Raw genomic sequence first — 22,668 nt, 5'->3', positions numbered from 1 at the left:
GGAAGGAGGGAGAGAGAGAGAAAGGGGTGGGGTGGGGGGAGAGAGAGAGATAGAGAGAGAGAGAGAGAGAGAGAAAGAGAGAGAGAGAGAGAGAGAAGGGAAGGCAGGAGGAGCTGGGGCTTTGGGGGTCCTATATGGCCCCAGTTGGGTTGTTTGAGGCTGTGAGTCATCATAGGGTTATTTTAATATAACTGTTTACTTTTGAAATCTTTTGTACAGTAGATGATTATAGAATGTTCTGGAATTTGTTAACCATTTTTAGGGAAAGGTAGCTCTCACTACTTCCTGGCGCAGCCAGTTCACAGAATCACATAATCTTAAAAATACCCTTAATATTTAAACTTCGACTTAACACAAGAATCTACTGGATAATTGAAAATATTAGATGTTGAGTAATGTAAGATTCAATAAGTGATACATTATCAACTGTTTCTAGACAATTGAATGTTTATTTTAATATAACCATTAGTTGGGTATCTATTATATGACTCTTGGTAATTGCAGATAAGTTCGTTAAATTGTAAGTTTCTAACAAAATTAATCATTAAAAGATTTAATATTTTCATCTAATTTGTTTTTTTAAATTCTGATTTGTTTTGTATGACAGCAGGATGCATTACAATTCATATTACACATATAGAGCACAATTTTTCATATCTCTGTACACAAAGTAAGTAACACCATTTGTGTCTTCATACATGTACTTAGGGTAATAATGTCCATCTCATTCCACCCACCATCTTTTCTACCCCCATCCCCGCTCCTCCTTCCTCCTCTTTGCTCTGTCTAGAGTTCGTCTATTCCTCCCATTCTCCCTTTCCCTATCCCACTGTGAATCAGTCTCCTTGTATCAGAGAAAACATTCGGCATTTGGCTTTTTGGGATTGGCTAACTTCAGTTAGCATTATATTCTCCAATTCCATCCATTTACCTGCAAATGCCATGATTTTATTCTCTTTTAATGCTGAATAGTATTCCATTGTGTATATATATCACATTTTTGTTATCCATTCATCTACTGAAGGGCATCTAGGTTGGTTTCACAGTTTAGCTATTGTGAATTGAGCTGCTATAAACATTGATGTGGCTGTGTCCCTGTAGTATGCTGTTTTTATTTTTATTTTTAAAGGGGGGAGAGAGGGAGAGAGAGAGAGAGAGAGAGAGAGAGAGAGAGAGAGAGAGAGAGAGAGAATTTTTAATATTTATTTATTTTTTAGTTTTCAGCAGACACAACATCTTTGTTTGTATGTGGTGCTGAGGATCGAACCCGGGCTGCACGCATGCCAGGCGAGCGCGCTACCGCTTGAGCCACATCCCCAGCCCCTGTTTTTAAGTCTTTGGGGGTAAAAACCAAGGAGTGGAATAGCTGAGTCAAGTGGTGGTTCCATTCCAAGTTTTCTAAGAATCTCCATACTGCTTTCCAGATTGGTTGCACCAATTTGTAGTCCCACCAGCAATGTATGAGTGTACCTTTTTTCCCACATACTTGCCAACAGTTATTGTTGTTTATATTCTTAATAGCTGCTATTTTGACTGGTGTGAGATGAAATCTTAGAGTAGTTTTGATTTGCATTTCTCTAATTACTAGAGATATTGAACATTGTTTTATATATTTGTTGATTGATTGTATATCATCTTCTGAGAGGAGTCTGTTCAGGTCCTTGGCCCATTTATTTATTGGGTTTTTTTTTTTGATGTTAGGTTTTTTGAGTTATTTATATATCCTAGAGATTAGTGCTTTATCTGATGTGTGTGGTAAAAATTTGCTCCCAAAATGTAGGCTCTCTGTTCACCTCTTGTTACTTGTATTCTTGGTAAATGCCATCCTGACTAGAATGAGATGGAATCTGAGTGCAGTTTTAATTTGCATTGTGATTTTTAATGTTAACCAAAAGATGAACTAGTAACTAGTTGCAAGTTTTTAACTAAAATTTAAATCACTGTGTAGTACTTCCTTAAGATCTCAAAGAGATGAACCAAAACATGGTAGAGAATAGGAATATACAGAAGTACTCAGGAATATTTGTTGTCACTTCCTAACCTGAGCTCAAGCAAGAAATGAAGAGCAATGTCCAAAGGAGCTCTAGGGGTCACAAAATTTGGAGGGTATTGAATATATTTCCTGACTTAGAAGTAAATTTCACTCAGTAGCAACACATTTGAAGAATCTGTGGATCCAAAAAGCAACTGGTTCCTGTAAGACAAGGCTTGTTTAGAGTCATAAAGTCTGCTTTGAAATGAACCTTGCCACATTCTATCAGATAAGACTACTGCTGTGTGACTAGAGTTTTCATTATCTACTGTTCTTTGTGTGTTTGGTTACAGGACTGAATCAAATTTAAAAATTTTGTTAATTTTGAAGTTTAGCAAAATAGAGGAAAGACATGATTTAATGAATCATTACAAATTAACACGCATGTGACTACCACCTAAGTCAAGAAATTAGCATCATTGGACCTCAGATGTCTTCTCTATGTTATTCCCAGTTCAGTAAGCCCCATTTTATGTGATCCTTAGTCTTTAGATGTAATCCTTACATGAACTTTATGGTAGTCATATTCAAGTACTTCTTTATAGTATTATTACTTGTGTGTACATGTATAAAGAATACATTTTGCCTGTTTTTGAATTTTATGTAAGTAGAATGTATTATATTTATAGGAGTCATTGATGACATGTAGAGCTATAGTTTGGTCATTCTCATTTCCATATAGTATTCTATTACATGGAAATATCACAATTTATTGACCTATTCCATTATTTATAGACATTTGGATCACTTTCAGTGTGGGGCAATTAATATTGTAGTTGTGAGTATTCTTGAACCCATGTTCTATAAAATGTCACTGGAATGTACCTTAGTAATATAATTGCTGGGGCATATGATATGCATGCATTCAGTTTAATAGTTACAATGTCAAGCAGTGTTCTAAAACCCTTTACCGCCTTATTTTCCCACCACTTAGTTTTGTATGAGAATTCAATTTGAATCACATTTTATCCCCCACATTTATATCCCATTGTTGTTTTAATTTTCATTTCCCTGATAATTAATGAGGTTGGGTATTTTAAAATGTTTATTAGTCATTTCGACATCATTTCTTATGAAGTATTTGTTCATGTCTTTTGCTGATTTTTCAGTTGAGTTGTATTTCATTGTGGAAGTTCTTTATAGATGCTGGATATGAGTCACTAGAAAATTATTTGTATTGCAACTGTATTTTAGTATTTTGTTTTGCCTTTTTACTCTCTTCATGGCATGTCATGATAAAGAAACTATTTCTAAATTTATTTTTTCCACATTTTTTATTGGTGCATTATAGTTTTACGTAATGTTGGGATTTCTTGTTACATATTTATACTTGTACACAATATAGCAACATAAATTGGCCAATGTCATTCTCCAATATTTATCCTTTCCCTCCTTTCTTACCTCCCCCTAGTACCTTTCTTATATTCTACTGACATCCTTAGGATTTTTATGAGATTCCTCCTCATTATTCTTTTCCTTTCTCCTCTCTAGCTTCCATATATGAGAACATACAAATCTTGATCTTCTGAGTTTGGCTCTTTGCTTAACATAACCTTCCCAAGTTTTATTCATTTTCCTCCAAATGACATAATTTTATTTTTCTTTATGATTTAATAAAATTCCAATGTGTATATGAACTACATTTTTTTATTGTTGACATCTAGGCTGGTTCCAAAGTTTGGCTCTTCTTGTGTATTGTGCTGCTACAAACATAAATATACATATATCACCATAGAATGCTGACTTCAATTCTTTAGGATAAATACTGAGGAGTGATATAGCTGGTCATAAGGTGATTCCATTCTTAGTCTTTTGAGGAAACTCCATAGTGGTTGTACTAATTTACAATCTCACCAACAGTGTAAAGTGCCTTTTTCTCCACATTCTCTCCAACATTTACTATTGTTTGTATTCTTGATGACTGCCATTCTGACTGATGTGAGGTGAAATCTCAGTATAGTTTTGATTTGCATTTCTCTTATTGCTAATAATGTTAAACATATTTTTCATAGATTTGTTGGCTGTTTGTATTTCTTCGAGAAGTATCTGTTTAGTTTATTTGCCCATTTATTGAATTATTTGATTTTTTTGGTGTTAAATTTTAAAAATTTCTTTGTGTAGTATAGATACTAACTCTCTGTTGGAAGAGTAGCTAGCAAAGATTTTTCTCCCATTCTGTAGGTTCTTTGTTCACATTCATAATTGTTTCCTTGCTGTGCAGAAGCTTTTTAATTTGATGCCACCCCATATATTAACTCTAGGCATTATTCCCTGAGATTTTGCCACTATAGCTCTGTAGTATAATTGTAAGTCAGGTATTGTCATGTCTCCAGTTTTTTTTTTTGGCTTAGAATTGCTTTGTTTTGGCTATTTTGGGTCTTTTATTCTTCCAAATGAATTTTAGAACTGTTTTTTTTTTTTTTTTTAGTTCTGTGAAAAAATGTCATTGGTATTTTGATGGAGATTGTATTGAATCTGTATGTTGTTTTTGGTAGTATGAACATTTTAATAATATTAATTCTGTGAATCCATGAACATGGGAGGTCTCTTCATATTCTTGTGACCTGTTCAATTTCTTTCTTTCTTTCTTTTTTTTTTTTTTGTAGCGGGGATTGAACTCAGAGATACTCTACCACTGAGCCACATCCCAGCCCTATTTTCTATTTTATTTAGAGACAGGGTCTCACTGAGTTGCTTAGTGCCTTGACCATTGCTGAGGCTGACTTTGAACTCACGATTCTCCTGTCTTAGCCTCCTGAGCCACTGGGATTACAGGCGTGCACCACCCTGCCTGGCCTGTTCAATTTCTTTCTTCAGTATTCTATAGTTTTCATTGTAGAGGTCTTTCACCTCCTTGGTTAGATTTATTCCTAGGTATTATATTTAATTAATTTATTCTTTAATTTCTTTCTCAGCAGATTCATTGCTGATATGTAGGAAAGCTCTTGACTTTTGTATGCTGATTTTGTAATCTGCTACTTTGCTAAACTTGTTTATTAGCTCTAGCATTCTTTTGGTGGAGCTTTTTGGATCTTCTAAGTATAGGATTATATCACCTGCAAACAGTTTTGTAGTTTGATTTTTCCCTTTCCTATTTTTATCGCTTTTATTTCCTTCCCTTGCCTAATTGCTCTGGATAGAATTTCTAGTGCTATATTAGATATGAGTGGTGAGGATAACATCCTTGTCTTGTTCCAAATTTTTAAAAAAATGCTTTCATTTTGTTTCCCATTGACTATGATGTTACTTTTGGTTTTTGTAAATGGCCTTTATACCGAGGTCAGTTTCTTCAATCCTACTTTCTTCAGTGTTTTTATCAGGAATCGGTGCCAAATTTAATTAAAGTCTTCTTTGTATCTACTGAGATGCCTAAGAGATTTTTGTCCTTAATTCTATTTTTGTGATAAATCAAATTTATTGATTTCCATATGTTAAACTATCCTTGCGTCTCTGGGATAAAACCAACTTTGTCATAATATAAAATATTCTTAATATGTTATTGAATAATATTTGAAATTTTTTATTATGAATTTTTGAATTGAAGTTTATCAGGGGTATTGGTCTATGGTTTTCTTTCCTTGATGTGTCCTTAGGTGGTTTGGGTATAAGTGTGATTCTGGTTTCATAGAATGAATCTGGAAGTGTTCCATTCCTTTCAATTACATGGAATAACCCGAGGAGCACTGGCACTAAAGGTCTGATAGAATTCAGCTGAGAATTAATCTGGTCCACGGATTTTTGGGATTGGCTTATTTCACTGAGCAAGATGTATTTCAACATTATTAAGATCCAGGAAAATAATCTATTATTTCAGTCTTTTGAAATTTGTTGAAATGTGCATTATGTCACAACATATAATCAATTTTTAATGTTCTATATGCTTAAATAGAATGTGTTCTGCTGTTTTCTCTGTAGTGTTCCATTGCTGTAACTTGGATTAGGATTCTTAATCATGCTATTCAGTTCTTTATCTTTACTAGTTTTTTGGTATGCTGCTTTTTTTCTGTTACTCAGGGGGGTATTAAAGTATCTCCCATGAGTATGGAGTTGTTTGTTTCTATCAGTTTTAGTTTAGGTTTTTTTTTTTTTTTTTTTTTTTTGAGGTGAGACTATTAGGTGTGTCACCTAGTAATATAGTAATGTAGGTTTTATATCTTCCAGGTAGGATAATCCTTTTTTCATTATAAAAATGTCCCTTTTCTTTTTTTTTCTCTTTTTAAAAATATTTATTTATTTTTTTTAGTTTTTGGCGGACACAACATCTTCGTTTGTATGTGGTGCTGAGGATCGAACCCGGGCCGCACGCATGCCAGGCGAGCACGCTACCGCTTGAGCCACATCCCCAGCCCAAAATGTCCCTTTTCTTTTGTGACTAATGGTGCTTCTTGACTTAAAGTCAGCATTACCCATTATTAGTATACCTTTGCTTTAATTGGTGTTTGAATAGTTTAGCTTTTTCTATTCCTTGAATCTCAGCTTGAATGTCTATATTTCATGCATATCTTTATGATATTTATATTTAATGCATATCTCTTGTAAGCACCATATAGTAGAGTTTTGATTTCTTTTTTAGGTATCATAGTTTTTGTCTATTAATTATAGTATTTAGTATATTTACATACAATAAACAAACCAAAAACCTTAACCCTCAAAAGACAAAGCATGGAAAAATAACTACATTTAAAAAATGCTAAAAATGAGGGGGGTGGGAAATGAATAAATATGTATATATGTCCCCAAACCAATCAGCACAGCAAGAAACACACACATACACATGCACACTTAAACACTACCCAATCCAAACAAAACAAAACCAAAACAAAAAGATTCTTGGGCTATGGGGGGGGGGGAGAGAGAGAGAGAGAGAGAGAGAGAGAGAATGAATGGCTGGAAGAGAGNGAGAGAGAGAGAGAGAGAGAGAGAGAGAGAGAGAGAGAGAGAGAGAGATTGAGATTTAAATAAAGTACTATGTGGCATTGTTGCCCCCACTTAGAGATGAGGAAAAAAGAGCCGTAGAGACTTTCCTAATTGTCACATACCTTGTAAGAGGAGGAAACACCTTCTAACTCCAGATGGATTGGAGGTGAACAGCCTTTGGAATGAAAAAGGGTGGCCAGATGTGAATGGGCTTATAGTTAAGCTAGAAGTTGTTTTTAGTAGACAGTGTGGCAGGCCCAAAGTTTTGTAATAGCAGGTTTCACCATGCAGATGGTATCTTAAGAATATTTATCTGGTGGCATTACAGAAGAGAGGGGAAGTAAGAAAGGCCAATTAGGAGCCCCTTGCTGTGGTCTGGGCGGGCGGGGACAGTATGACCTTTGTGTCTTTAAGGGCATCCCAGGCTGAAAGGGAGTGAGGAACAATGGAGTAGATTGACTTGAGTCTGCTTTCTTCCTACACTTTTAGAATTTGAGATGAATTGCTGAAGGGCTTCTCTTACTGAATTTTCCTCCAAGGAGTTCCCATTCTAGGAGTCAGAAAATTGAAAGACAAAGAAAAGAGAAAATAAATGAAGAAAACTGGCCCTTAGCATGGAGGAAGAAAGAGGGGGGCTGTGCCAGGCTGTCCAGATCTTTCCTGAATATGTGTCACTTGCTCAGAGACCAAGCAAAAGAGCAGGCCAGATAATCCTGTGAAACCAAGGAGGTTTGGAAGTAGCACTCAAGCCTGAGCCCCAGCTGTGAAGCAGAAATCTATATTTACTGGTGCTGGCCTCCCTATTCCTTATGAGGACACAAAATACTTTTTAAAATCAGAAAAAAGTTAAAAAATAATTATATTTAAAAAGTTACTCTTCTCTATATTACCACAGTTCATAGCAGGAGACTCTAAGAAGTGACTTTGTAGCCATGGGGCAGGTTTCAATGATTTTTTTTTTCTTTTTTACAAATAATGAAGCTGTAGTTTGTCTCTATTCGCCCTGGTTTACCTATTCTGTGCTCATTTTCTTCTCTTGGTGGTGTCCTGTTTACTATATTGCATCCCTGCCCCCTGCTACCCCTGGTCTTTCTTCTTTGCAAGTCTGTTTTAAGAAATGAAACCTGAAAATCAGTTACTCTAAAAGGAAAATTACAGATAATATTCAAAATGTATACCAGGTATATTTGCATAATATTTCCATCTTTAACAAATATTTATTGAATGTGTACTGTATACCAGAAATTATTCCAACTTCTGGTGATCCCACAAGGAAAAATAATTCCTGATTCCTCCTCCTATGAAAGTTTATATTCTTGCTGGAGAAACAAAGACAAGTATACCACCAGAAAATACCAAATAATGAGAAGTGCTGTGAACACAATACAATAATGTGATGGGGAGCAAATGGGTGGCAGAGGGCCAGAGTTATGGCTAGTTAGGAAAACCTCTCTGAAGAAATGTCTTCTGAGCTAAGACTAGTCAGTTTTACCATGGCAAAATCCAGTGGTCTCTGGCCAAGAAGTGTTAAAGCCGCTAAAGCTTTGGGGCTACCACATTTGGGACTACCACACTGTTTACTAAAAGAGGAAAGTAAAGGTGAGGGCCTTGGGGTAGGATCAAGCTTGGAATGTTCCAGAACAGGAGGCAGTAACCTCCCTGAAAGTGGGCAGTGGGGCCTTAATGACAAATGTGGCTGCAAACAGGCAGCCACCAACCAGGTGCTGCAGGGCCTCAAAGACCAAGGTGACACGTTTGATTTAACATGTGCCTTTGGAGGCTGCTAAGCAAAAGAAACATTGATATGATCAAATTTGCATGTTTAAGTGATCACTCTGGTGTCCCTGTAAGAAATGGATTATAGGTGAGGGTGGAAGCAGGGAACCATGTGGGACTGTTGGCATAGTCCAAGCAAGAGACAGAGGTGACTTGGGCTGGGTAATAGTGGGAATTGGATATGGTGTGGAAGCGGGTTCAAAGGTGTGAGGAAGCTGCTAGACTGCTCAGGGCTTCCATCCTTTGCTCTTCATTTTCAACTGAAGTGGATGTTTGTAAGGCATATAAACTAATTTATGTGTTGACAATCAAAATAGTGGAAAAGATTTAGTTAGCATTCTATTTATTGGACTTTGCCATTAAAGAAGAAATTCGGTATTTATAGAATAATATATTACCTTTGGAGCTCTGTGGTTATTGTTAAAACTTAAAATCTCTTTTAAAGAATTATAACATTATTTCAACAGTTTATAATGTTCAAATCCTCTCAAACCAATTATCTAGATATTGTATACTTTCACCAGAATTTTAAAATTTTTATTTTTATTTGTTTTATTTGTAGAATGCATTTTAACACATCATACATATATGGAGTATTATAATTTCTCATTCTGTAGAATCACACCAGTTGTGTACTCATATATGTACATAGGGTAATAATGTCTGATTCATTCTACCTTTCTTTTTACCCCATCTCCCCTTCCCATACACTCCCCTCTGCCTAATTCAAAGTACCTCTATTCTTCCCAAGGAACCCCCCCCCCCCATTGTGAATTAGAATCTACATATCAAGAGAAAACCTTCAGTCTTTGGTTTTGGGGGATTCACAGAATTTTTGACTGATCAGAATATTGTTCTCCAACTAAACTAGTTAATTATGTTAACTGATTATCTATAGTGGTAGAAATACATAAAACTTGTTTCTTTGTTCCTTTCTGTTTTTTTTCCCCAAATTTCCTACAAAGACATGAATTACCTTTTAAAATCATAAGTTTTCTAAAAAAGTTCATTATATTTAGAAAGTTGCTACTTTCTATGTTAGTATGGCTTGTGGTGAGAAACTATAACAAATGGCACAGCTATGTGGGACAATTATTAATGTTGCTTTTTTTGTTTTTTTTTTTTTTTAAATAGATTTACCAGAAGCTGCCAGGATGTGTACAGGTGCTTATGGATGCCCTGAGAAAAGACAGGATAGTCTTCCCCAGTGATGAAAAGTAAGCTATGATGAGAAGCTCCACTGTTGCTCCATCTGTAGGGTTCCAGGTTAACTAATATGTAACTTACGGTGATGACAGATCTAAATCCTGTCCTTATTTTCTTAGAATATTGTTCTAGCATTCTTAGATGGGCACTAGGCTTTGGGGTAGGGTTTCTATGAATTTTCAGTATTTGCTATTTCCCTCTTGTCTAATCCAATGTCTTCACCAGTACAGTTTTCCCTATGAACTCAGACTTGTATATTTATGATCTATAAGACATTTTAAAGGTCCTCTAGGGTCTAGTCTAACATTTCTTAAGGGGTCTCTGACTTCTAGGCTTCATTCCCCATGTAACCCAAACCCACTTGATATCCATCCTCCTAACCCAACAGCAGATCCAATGAATTTATGAAATTTGAGAATACTTCTAATCAGTGGTGGTCAATTTTGTTTGTATTTTAACACACCTAAGGAACTCTATTGTGCTCAGAGGTGGCACGAAGTCACCCTGGCAGGAATGGATAGGTATCAGAATTTGGGAAGGACTGAGAAACACTGTTTGAGAAAGTCACTGGAGTGGGCATCAAGGCACTGTTTGTGCCGTAGCCTTTTTGGATAACCAAATTAAGAGACTGACCAGGAAGCAGTCAAAAGCTTGTCAACTGCATGTCCATCCTCTACTATTATGGGAAAAGTAAATTAATTGCCACAAAGAGGTCTCTGGATCTGTGATAGTTTTTATTATTTTTGGGTTTTGAGTTATTTTCTGGCTGCCAGAAAATATTTTAATTAAAATATTCAGATAATACAAAATAAGGTGGAATAAGGAAAAATACAAGGTCTTCTAACATTGTGCAAATTCAACATCTCAGTGTATTTCTTCAGTATTTCCCAAAGTCAGATAGAAGTAAGTTAAATTAATGAAATATTCAAATTGTTTCAAAGGACATTTTCCTGGAAAAAAAGTTACCCTATGCAATTTTTTTAATACAGAAACTGTTATTTTTTGGAAGGAAGGAGATTTCTTGTAATTGAAGTTTTAGGTGAACTTTATGTTTTGCTAAAACTTTACCTGAGAAAAGGAGAGATCTCCTTCTTCCTTGTATGTCTTCAAAAAAATATTTGAGTAGTACCTAATATGTGCCAACCATTGTTCTAGATACTGGTGAGCTTATAGCTCTTTAGGTTATTTGGGAAGAGATTGGATAGTGATAGTTTATACATTATCATCATGATTATTATTTTTATCGTGAAATTAGTTCTTTTTATATGTGAGAAAGGAAAAAGGTATTAACTTTGAAAAAAGAAAAGGAGAGATCTCAATGTACAGCTCCTGAACTGAATGCTTTTTTCCCACTTGTCTCAGTGTTAAATTCCTGTCTTCTCCCCTGCTCATCTTACATGGAGAGGATGACAGGACTGTGCCTTTGGAGTGTGGAAAAAAGGTAAACGACAAGCTCAGAGCCCACTGAAACTCACTATATGCATTTCTTTTGAAATTCTGCACCCTTAAATAGCCATGATGCCTGGTGGAATAAGGAAAAATACAAGGTCTTCTAAAATTGTGCAAATTTCACACAAAAAATTTCAGTGTCTTTGGCTACTTAGCTCAAAGGCATGTTTGTGGGCAGAGTTGGGCCCCTCATGTGGGGGTCTGTGGTTCCTAAGTGGAGAGAAGATTCCAGGCTATGTGGGAAGCTCCATGTTTGTGTTAGTCAGCTTTTTGTTGCTCTAATCAAAATATCTGAGAAGAACAATTTAGAGGAGGAAGAGTTTATTCTGGCTCACTGTTTCAGAGGTCTCAGTCCATGGTGAAACACTATGGTGAAAGGGCATGATGGAGGAAAACCCCTCAGCTCCTGGCAGCCAGGAAGGAGAGAGAAGGATCAAGGAGCCAGGGACTGGAGATCTAATCCCCCAGAGCATGCCTCCAGTGACTGCCTGCCTGTAGCTACAACCTACCCACCTACAGTTACCACCTAGGATGGTAGTGTTTTCAAATAATTAAATGGATTATTACAGTTCTCATAGTCTGATCATTTCTCCTCCAAATATTCCTCCATTGGTCTAACATAAGCTCTGGGTGGACATTTCATAGGCAAACCACAAAATGTTGCTTCTACTGTAGTGGCTCTAAAAATAGGGATGCAGTTTTTCCCTTTAAACAAACCTCTCCTGGAGTGGGTCCATAACATTGCCTGTTCCTCTGCAGTGAGGTACAGGCAGAGGAGGATGAGGTTTGATCAGTGTCCTATATTGGCTGTGCAGCCTTCTTTTCCTTAGCTGTAGAGGCAGCTAGCTGGGGACATGGAGAGGCCTCATGTCTCTGAACCAATGAGATGAACTCCCCAAGTTGGTTGTTTCTGAACCTTTTTAGGAAAATCATATAGGGAGCCTATGGCTTTGAACTGTTGGCCTTTGAGTCCCTTTTTTTTTTTTCTTTTTCTTTCAGCTCTATGAAATTGCACATGATGCCTACAGGCACAAAGAGAGGGTCAAGATGGTTATCTTTCCTCCTGGTTTCCATCACAATTTCCTTCATAAAAGTCCCATACTATTAAAAACCGTGAGGTAAGAACTGCTTTTTAGAATACGTCTATTTTCCTGTAAAAGCAATTAGGACTGCTCTGGCTTACCTGGATCTAAGGAAGGAAGGTGTGGGCTGATCGAGGTTCTTTTTCTGCAGAGATTTCCTGAGTGAGCAGTGGGCTTAGGTCATGAGAGCAGCAGCAATCTTCACTGAGGACTTGGTCCAAATACCACCTTTAATGTATATTTTCCTTATGCAACATTCTACTGGGATGCTTGAATGAGCTGAAACCACTGACACTTCCCCAAGACACTTGTCATCTAAACAAGGAGAATGTAGGGGTGGCATGGAATGTTCTCATTTAGCTCATCATAGTCTACTTTGAAACATGCTGAAACCTCATCACCATGGAGAATCAGAATTTGGTAAAATTTGGATCTCATCTAAAAATGTATAGTCATCAGACTGGGGACATTTGCTATGGTGGGAACATCTGCACCTGCCCCCAAATTCATATGTCGAAGGTTATGATGTTGGGGGAGGTGACTGGATCATGAGAGTTCAGTCATGAACAGGATTAGTGTCCTTATGAAATAGGCCCAAAGAGCTCTGTACCTCTTCCACTGGGAGGACACAACAGGAAGACCACACCTATGAACAGAAAGTGGTCCCCACTAGACACTGAATGTGCTAGCCCCTTGATTTTGGACTTCTAATTGCCAGAACTATGAGAAATAAATTTCTATTATTTATAAGTTATTCCGTTTATGACATTTTGTTATAGCAGCCTGAATAGACTAAGACATAGTCTTTGGTCTGGACTTAGCAGTATTAAATAAAGGTGCTTTGGGCTGGGGCTGTAGCTCAGTGGTAGAGCACCTGCCTTGCATGTGTGAGGCACTGGGTTTGATCCTCAGTATCACATACAAATAAATAAATAAAGATATTTTTTTTTTAAAAAATGGTGCTTTACTGTAGTTAAAGAATTTGTTTTTGTTTAATTCATTTAAATAGCACTATCAAGTTCTAAGCACTTTTCCAATTTTCTGATTAGTTTTGGGTTAAGTCCTTGCAAGCTATCAATCTGCTATAAAGCAATAAGTTTTGGCACTCCTGGAGTCTTCAGTAATTGACACTTTATTTTCAGTCCTAAATACAACCATACATGTTCCCTTTCCATTCCCAAAGATACTTAACTATTAGCTAATAAATCAATGAATGCTGTGAAAATGTTCAAATTCAATAAGAAGCTCTTTTTTTTTTAGAGACATATTATGATTCAATTTCCATTGGCTTTGTCCACCCCATTCCTAGATTCATTGGACAGGGAGATCTTTAGATCCGAAGGCTCCATGTTCCAGATGTCCCTGGCATATTCCTTAATTGTCCGGTCACTGGAGAATTTCCCAGAGGCAGCTATGTTTTTGAGTACCATCATGTTCCAGGCTTTCTGATTCTGTGAACAAAATATGCGGGTACAGCCTGAGTGCCAGCGAGCTTCATGACAAACATCAGACCAAGCACATTTCATGGAGAAAATGACAGGAGTAAACTAGAATGAATTACAAACACATTGTCTCCACAGTTGACAGATAGGTATGGAATGCACTTTTCTCATATTCAGAGTATACTTCTCTGAGGAACAAAATATGTTTTTCATTTTAAGAGAAACTATGGGTGTGAATTTTCTAGTTGGTAATTCTTCCTATACTTAAAATGCTTTGGCATGTAAGTTACATACATTTCCCATGCTCTATTTTGAAGGAAGGCACCTCCCTTTAAACTATGGGGCAGGAAGAGACTAACATTCATTGTCTGCAAGATGCCATGTCAAGAGATTTAACATGTGGCTCACAAAGTATGAAAATCTCTGCTCCAGAATGTCAGCTACAAAACAGTGAAAGACTCTGTTGACCCACTTAGCTTCTCTTGTTCTTTCCGAAGTATATGGCCTAGTAGGTTTACACTAAATTCCAAATACCCCATTGGGGTTCCAAAACAGGGTGAAACAAGACACCTTAATAAAAATATAATATCACAATTTTATGATTTTATGTAAAATAATATAAAATGATGTTTAACTTATAGCCTCATGATTTTCCAAAGAACTCTGAAAGTTAACTGAGAGCTACTCAAAGTTGTTAACCATGCATTATAAGCCTTTAAGAGCAAGACTAAAATTACCATCAAACCTTAAGTTACTGCAATTAGTGCAGACTTTTGAAACTTACTATGATAACAAAACTTCCATTGGGAGGACACAACAAGAAGACCACACCTTTCTTCCCTTTCTTCAACTGCTTAAATGCATAGTGAATAGCTTTCCCAGCTAGGTAGGTCATGTTTACTAAGCCTCAAGAACATAATACTGTTAAGAGTAGAAAACTGCAATTTGCATTAATAAACAAGCAAGATGGAATCACATCCTGGGCTTCTAGATGGTCATCCTTTGGGATTGGACCACACATTTACAGAGGAGATCCTCTGTGTAAAACTGACATTTACATTTGTCCCTGTCCTTGTTCATATTTTCCTTTCCTGCTCTGTTCTACTTACATTTCCCTTTATCTGTCTTTGAATTCATGATGGCTATATGTGGCTGCTGCCTACAAAGTTCAGGTAGTGAGCCATGTAGCTTAGCTCTAGTGCAGTCTCACTTGTTCAAAGCTGTTACCGACTTCTCTGATCTGTACACTGTTGGGGGATGGGTGTGACTCAAACCAGAAGATAGTGGCCAGAAAGCAGCACAGACCTTGAATAATCCCATTTGAAAACCCCAATAGGATACCTATGATGAGTAGGAACTACCTGTCACCTGTCTTGGAAAAGGAATAGAAAACAAAGTTAGTGATGCAGTCCCAGGAGTCTTGGCACAGAGCTGCCTCTCCTGTATCCATTCCACTGGGAGGACCTGAAATTCTCTAAGTCTCTCTTATCAGACATGATCAACCTTGACACATCCTTACAAAATACACCTAGAGGACTATTTGATAAAGGTGTGCCACTTTGCATGTGAGCCTTATTCAAGTGACTCTAGCTATTATTTTATTTTTCTGTATAATGTGAAAAAAATTCAAACATAAAAACTCTCCTCCTTCTATACAGTTTTATTCTATTTCTATAGCCCCACTCTAGTAGTTGAGGAGAGGTATTTACTTTGCAATTTTCAAAGAATGGGGTGGGGGGTCAGTTCTTATTCCAATAAACTAAGGCTCAACCTTAGAATCATCTTGGCAGGCTTTCCAAATACTAATGGTGATACCACACACTGCTGGGTCAGAATCTCTGGTGAGGCAGCAGAGGGCAGCAGTGTTGAGGGGGCATATCCATACTTTATAATAGCGGTCTTGGTGATTGTGATGTACACCTCTGGTGAAGAATTCTGCAGTGAAGGTTGCTTGAGGGAAGCTGGGCGGGACCCTTTCTTGTCTGTGCTATGCTCTCAGTGCCAACCATGGTGCCAGTCATGAAGATCCCAAGTGCCTCTCTAAGGATTTATATCCTGAACTTTCAGAATGTGCCTGCTACCTGCTGCCATATGCTCAATAAATGTGATTTTTACTTGGGTATTAAAAAATTTTACAATTATTACTGAAATCTTGAATCCCGACCTCTGTCTAACCTTATGAAAAGTTTTGATCTGAACAACCTGAAGAGTTACCTCATTTCATTTTTCTCTTGTGGTGCTGGGGATCAAACCCAAGGCCTTCCTTATATATGTTAGGCATATACTCTACCACTGAAGCATACCCCAAACCCCACCTATTTGTGATTGATTAGGGGGGCCCTGATATTTAGATTTACTGAAACAAAAAGTTTAATCATACTAAACTGGGTTCTTTCACAAATCTCCACAAAACTTACTCACCATGTACAGCTGACTGACTTTTTCTTGACATTTGACATAGGCTTCATAGTCTGCAAAGACTTTAAATCTGTGTTTTTTTTTTGGGGGGGGTGGTTAAAAGGAAAAAACAAAACAACAGAAAGCTTCATTAACAGATGCAAGCTAAGATTCTATTTAAAATTCTCTTTTGCTTAATGTCAGGCATGGCTGGTTTACCTGTTCATAAGAATGTTTGCCAGCCCTCAACATTTTTATGGTTCTTCCCACATTTAAATATATCAAAATATGTATGTTAGAAAGTTGACTATATCAGTGGAAGACGAAAAAGTATGCCAGGTTTGAGGGTCTTATTCTTAAATCTTAGTAGCACCATTGGTGAAGACTCTTCCCATCCTCCCACCCCCAAGCTTAGTTAGCTGATCAGATCACAGACCTAAGCTAATCTACATGAATGGGCTGTAGTTAAAGAAGTTCTCTTCCCATTTCACAGCCTAAATCATAACATCTTCTTATAGGAACTCACCTGTCATGATAAAACAGCATATTGACGATATCTTTGAAGAGGTCGGGTTGCTTAGGAGAAAAGAACCCATTATCAATTTGATCGATGGCCAGCTGAAGCTCTGGAAGTGCCTCGTAGTATTCTTTTGCCTCGTATCTGTGGGGGAGGAATGGGTGGTGATGACAAAAAGACTGTTAGTGTGTGCGGTTAACCACACAGTAGACACTGCAGTAGCTATAAAAATGCACTAATTGTGGCATATTTGAAATCCACCATTCTGATTAATGCATTCCATAAAAAGTTTTAATTAAAAATGCATTCAGATATACTAGCATTTACAGAAGTCATCATAGATTTCAACATGAGTACAAATAATTTCTTTTCTAGATCCTGAAGGTTTTTTTCCCTTCTAAATTTGATTCAATCCTGTAACCAAAGACACTAAGAACAGTAGATAATGAAAACTCTAGGCACACAGCAGTAGTCTTATCTGATAGAATGTGGCAAGGTTCATTTCAAAGCAGACTTTATGACTCAAAACAAGCCTTGTCTTACAGGAACCAGTTGCTTTTTGGATCCACAGATTCTTCAAATTTGTTGCTACTGAGTGAAATTTACTTCTAAGTCAGGAAGTATATTCAATACCCTCCAAATTTTGTGACCCCTAGAGCTCCTTTGGACATTGCTCTTCATTTCTTGCTTGAACTCAGGTTGAAAAACACAGTTAGGTAGTAAGTGACAACAAATATTCCTGAGTACTTCTGTATATTCCTATCCTCTACCATGTTTTGGTTCATCTCTTTGAGATCTTAGGGAAGTACTAGATAGTGATTTAAATTTTAGTTAAAAAATTACAACTAGATACAGTTCATCTTTTGGTTAATGTTAAAAATCACAATGCAAATTAAAATTACACTGAGATTCCATCTCACTCCAGTTAGGATGGCATTTACCAAGAATACAAGTAACAGGGCTGGGAATGTGGCTCAAGCGGTGGCGTGCTCGCCTGGCATGCGTGCGGCCCGGGTTCGATCCTCAGTACCACATACAAACAAAGATGTTGTGTTTGCCAAAAATTAAAAATAAATATTAAAAAACTCTTTCTCTCTCTCTCTCTCTCTCTCACACACACACACACACACTCTCTCTTAAAAAAAAAGAATACAAGTAACAAGAGGTGAACAGAGAACCTACATTTTGGGGGCAAATTTTTACCACACACACATCAGATATAGCACTAATCTCTATGATATATAAATAACTCAAAAAACTTAACATCAAAAAAACCCCCAATCCATAAATGGGCTAAAGAGCTGAAGAGACACTTCTCAGAAGAAGATATACAATCAATCAAGAAATATTTGAAAAAATGTTCAACATCTCTAGTAATTAGAGAAATGCAAATCAAAACTACTCTTAAGATTCCATCTCATGCCAGTCAGAATGGCAGCTTTCAAGAATACAAACAACAGTAAGTATTGGTGAGGATGTAGGGGAAAAGGCACACTCATACCTTGCTGGTGGGACTGCAAATTGGTGCAACCAATCTGGAAAGCAGCATGGAGATTCCTTAGAAAAGTTGGAATGGAACCACCATTTGACCCAGCTATCCCACTCCTTGGTTTTTACTCAAAGGACTTAAAGTCAGCATACTACACTGATGCAGCCATGTCAATGTTTGTAGCAGCTTAATTCACAATAGCTAAGCTATGTAACCAACCTAGGTGTCTTTCAACAGATGAATGAATAAAGAAAACATGGTACATATACACAACAGAATATTACTCAGCCATAAAGATGAATGAAATTATGGCATTTGCAGGCAAATAGATGGAACTGGAGACTATCATGCTAAGCAAAACAAGCCAAATCCCTGAAACCAAAGGCCAATGTTCCCTCTGATATGAAGATGCTGATTCACAATAGGCAGAGGTAGGAGGGGTGGGGGGCAGTGGAGTTTCACTGGATTAGACAAGGGGGTGCTAGAGGAAGGGAGGGGGAATGGGAATGGGAAAGACAGTAGAATGAATCATATGACATAACTTTTCTATGTTTATATGTGAATACACGACCAGTGTAACTTCACATCATCTACAACCACAAGAATGAGAAGTTGTACTCATGCATGCATGTCAAAATACATTCTACTGTCATGTATAACTAAAAAGAAAAAAAATTAAAAAGTTAAAAATCACAGATATAGAGAACCAAATAGCTCACTGGGGCTGCAATGTCTGGTAACAAACAGAGACTTCTTCACGTACCTGTGCCTAAGCTTCCTTTATTTTTATCTTCTGGATTTTAGACTTATCTGTGGCCCAGGAGGCTCTCCTGACTCCTCAGGGGAGATGTTCTGCTGCCTCATCACACGTGACCCAGCCTCAGTGGGATATGGAAGCCCTCTGAGATCACACACCCTCCTGGGCATCACCTGCCCAACAAAGAGGAGCTGCTCTCTCACCCTTTCTTGTCCAGAGCAGCCACATCATCTATCCTCATGCCGAAGATAAACAGGTTCTCTTCTCCGGCTTCCTCTGCCATTTCCACGTTAGCCCCATCCATAGTCCCAATGGTCAGGGCGCCATTCAGCATGAACTTCATGTTGCCTGTCCCTGAGGCTTCTGTGCCTGCAGTGGAAATCTGCTCTGACAGATCTGTGGCTGGAATGACTGTAAGGGAGACACAGTAGTATCAGTGATTCTTTCTCTAGATTTTGTAACTGAGTATTTATCTAGCTGTCCTGTTTTGATGATTAATATATGCACAATAGGATAAGCATTCAAAGTGGGGTACAAGGACAGAGTTGCTCTTTCTCCTTGATGCGGCAACCACATTTGTCTACTTTGTCCTTAATTTTTTATTGCTGCATTATAATTATCCATAATAGTGGCATTCATTGTCACATATTCATACATGCACTTTGTCCATTTGTGATGTGTTATATAACTATGTGCTTATAATGCTATTTCTTGGCTTATAAAGTTTGAAGAGTATCTATAGACTTTTTTTAATATTTATTTTTTAGTTTTAGGTGGACACAATATCTTTATGTTATTTTTATGTGGTGCTGAGAATCGAACCCAGTGCCTCACCATGCTAGGCGAGCACGCTACCACTTGAGCCACATCCGCAGCCCAGTATCTATAGACTTTTGAGCTATAAATGTTGACATTACATTTCTCTTGTCCTCTTTCTCCTTTCTAATATTTGTTCTAGTTTTATTTTTATTTCTTCTGCTTTATTAAATATATTGAAACCTCTCTTTCTTAGTCCATAAAATGCAGAGAGGTCTCTAGACTCCTCTTTTGCAAACTCAGGTTGGATTGCTGATCTCTTTCTATTTCTCACTTCCCTCCTCCCACTCTCACTGCAGAGAAATCAGCCACTTGCAACTGAGGTGTGCCTGTGGTTAGACACTAAGCCTCTGTTTCTCAGCCTTATTTATACACAAATTAGAGCTGCCTGAATCCCCCATACCTCCCCTTACCACAAAGGTCAGGGCAATTCTCTGCTTTACTGTGAGATTATTTGTGGATTCAATTTATATTTATTTGCAAACCTAGGAACCTAGCTCTTTTCTCTTTAGGCATAGAGCCTTAAGCAATTATCTCAAGGTACCCCAAAACAAAACAAAAAGAAAGAGCTGCCTTTCTATCTTTTTAATCTGGCAAGTAATACACAGCTGGCATTTGTGTGTGGTTGGTGCTTTGCCAGCATGTGATGCAAATAAGCAAAGGTCCCAGAGGCAGAAAAAGGGACAGTGGCTTCCTGCCATCCTGTCCCCATGTGGGAACACTGTGTTTGATCCTACAGTGCCCATCTGAAGCACATCTGAACCTCGTGCTTTGGCAGCCTGATGTCTGCCCTCCTTGTTGTGACATGAACAAGTGACAGCCCTTCTTCCCAAGCAATGACCAGAGGAATATCTGAAAATTGGATAGTTTGTGTTCTCTTGCAAAACTGGGACTGGGAACTGAAAACCTTTCAAAACTCCATTTGTACAGCACCCTCTGTGCCATGGCAGTCTCCACCTACACCCAGCTCTCCCCAGCTGGAAGGAAAATGCATTTGCATATGTAATCCTGTGATACTGACCCTGGAGACATCAGACTTATTGTTACTTGGGTCACCTTAATAGCTCCTGCCTTATTTTTCCTATGAGTGACACCTTCTCTCCTAAATTACTAGCTCCCTGAGGTCAGCTACCCCGTTTCCGGTACTTGCAATCCCTACAATTTGTCCCACCCCCATGGTTTGCAATGAAGGCAGTACCTTTTTCAGCAAGAGACACTCTATAGTTCTCCAAGAAGATGACTTTCAACTTGCTTCCAACCATGGGGTCATTGTTCACCACCTCGGCCACTGAAGTGATCAGCTTTATGATCATTTTGGCCATGTGATATCCTGGAGCAGCCTTAGGGAAGAATGGCAAAGGCATTGACAGGAGTTACAACTGGTGAAGTGGAGAAATGGCAAGAGATAAGAACCCTCAGGTCCCCAAGGAATGCAGTCAGCTTACTTTTCCACCAATTATAACTGTCCTTGGCACAAATAACTTCTTAGGGTCTTTTTTAATGCCTGAAAAAGATGGAGAAGGGAGTGGAATGGAAGAGAGCTACTTGCAGAGGTGGTGAGAACTACCCCCAGACTGTTGCTTCCACCTCCATGGGATTCCTTGGTAGCTAAAGGGCAGACTCACGGTTGTACATGGTGATCACATGCAAGCAGTTCAAGAGCTGCCGCTTGTATTCATGAATCCTCTTCACCTGGACATCAAACATGGAAGATGGGTTGATCTTCACTTTGTACTCCTTCTCCAGGAACTGAGAGAACTTCAGCTTATTTTCCTGTTGAGACAGTGCATGGGGCAGAGCCCTTCTGACTTAGAAGGTTTGGGTGTCTATTTTTAAAAACTGCAGTGTGCACCCTTGAAGGCAGCTCCAGGGCAGTGACCCACCTGGAACCTTACCTGCTTCACATTGGCGATCTCCCGGAGGAAGACATCATCGCCCAGGAAACCATGTAGCTTTGTCAGCTGGCTCAAGTCTTTCACATAGTCTTCCCCAATTTTCTTTCAGTGTAAAGGAAGATGTGATTTTAATTCAGGGATGGTAATCAAGCCCAAATGAGCAGTTCTGTCAGTATGGGGTGAGGGCCTCTCTTATTGTAAGAGTATAGTTCCTGGACCACACAGTTCATAGAATGGTCTGACTCATTGAAAAGGCTAGAAATTCTCCATGGGAAGAACACTTTTTCTAGTATCTTATATTAGTCACAGTGCTATTGAAGTGTTAAAAATAGGAAATCTACTTAAAGGGGTGACCAAGAACCTAGGTTCTGCTAGTTATTTACATGCTCTTTGTTATTCTCTCTTACTAATACGGATACCATTATCCATCTGTGTGTCAGGCTGTTAGTCATGATTAGCTACACAATTTGCAGGGCGTGCTGCTGAAGCCAGCCCTGCTGCAGACTGCGTTTGTGAAGTTAAGTGCACGCATATGCCTCTCACTTTCCAGCCAGACCTCCCGTCATCTCAGCTCTTCCCATTACCTCTGCAATTAGGTCTGCCAGTCCCGGGTTGCAGAGTAAGAGCCAGCGCCTTGGAGTGATCCCATTGGTTTTATTCTGAAACTTGTCTGGTTCTAGATCACTGAAGTCCTTGAATCTGGAGGTGGAAGAGACAGATCACTGAGTTTGGCTGCAACAGCAGAGTCTTGCATGCTGCATAAAGCTCAGAATCATATTCGAGAAGCTAAGTGTAGGCTTAGAAAGATTACATAAAGGTGAAGGGAGGGGCTAGCAGCAGTTATCGCTGTCATCCTAAATAGAAACTCATTTGCAATTCAAAACAATTACAAG

The 22,668-nt window shown here is 38.1% G+C and overlaps 2 protein-coding genes across 8 annotated transcripts in view; one reads left to right on the top strand and one right to left on the bottom strand.

Annotated features, from left to right (window-relative positions):
* The window catches only part of Abhd12b (abhydrolase domain containing 12B), a 36,927-nt gene extending 17,611 nt beyond the window's left edge, over window positions 1-19,316 (top strand). For 2 of the 6 annotated variants that reach the window (XM_048798600.1, XM_048798601.1), the window contains 4 exons: window positions 9,860-9,942; window positions 11,294-11,372; window positions 12,380-12,498; window positions 19,112-19,316. In XM_048798600.1, the coding sequence (XP_048654557.1) occupies window positions 9,860-9,942; window positions 11,294-11,372; window positions 12,380-12,498; window positions 19,112-19,316 (486 nt within the window). Of the gene's footprint in view, window positions 1-9,859; window positions 9,943-11,293; window positions 11,373-11,723; window positions 12,244-12,379; window positions 12,499-12,613; window positions 13,217-19,111 lie in introns of those variants that run through there. The other 4 variants (XM_015490857.2, XM_048798604.1, XM_048798603.1 and 1 more) reach the window with 4 other exon arrangements.
* Window positions 13,579-22,668, bottom strand: part of Pygl (glycogen phosphorylase L) — a 37,306-nt gene continuing 28,216 nt past the window's right edge. The window contains exons 12-21 of one of the 2 annotated variants that reach the window (XR_007345773.1): window positions 22,360-22,474; window positions 21,776-21,877; window positions 21,506-21,653; window positions 21,326-21,384; window positions 21,079-21,220; window positions 19,268-19,475; window positions 18,320-18,353; window positions 16,828-16,962; window positions 16,326-16,392; window positions 13,579-13,913 (exon numbers count right to left, since the gene is read on the bottom strand). Coding sequence is in view for 1 of the 2 variants with exons in the window: in XM_015490845.2 (XP_015346331.1) it covers window positions 13,737-13,913; window positions 16,326-16,392; window positions 16,828-16,962; window positions 19,268-19,475; window positions 21,079-21,220; window positions 21,326-21,384; window positions 21,506-21,653; window positions 21,776-21,877; window positions 22,360-22,474 (1,153 nt within the window). In the remaining variant the exon portion in view is untranslated. The remainder of the gene's footprint in view (window positions 13,914-16,325; window positions 16,393-16,827; window positions 16,963-18,319; window positions 18,354-19,267; window positions 19,476-21,078; window positions 21,221-21,325; window positions 21,385-21,505; window positions 21,654-21,775; window positions 21,878-22,359; window positions 22,475-22,668) is intronic. The other variant, XM_015490845.2, reaches the window with a different exon arrangement.

Source organism: Marmota marmota, unplaced genomic scaffold (assembly GCF_001458135.2).
Source record: "Marmota marmota marmota unplaced genomic scaffold, marMar, whole genome shotgun sequence".
In the NCBI taxonomy this organism is placed as follows: domain Eukaryota; kingdom Metazoa; phylum Chordata; class Mammalia; order Rodentia; family Sciuridae; genus Marmota; species Marmota marmota.
This window is presented reverse-complemented; position numbering and strand designations above follow the sequence as displayed.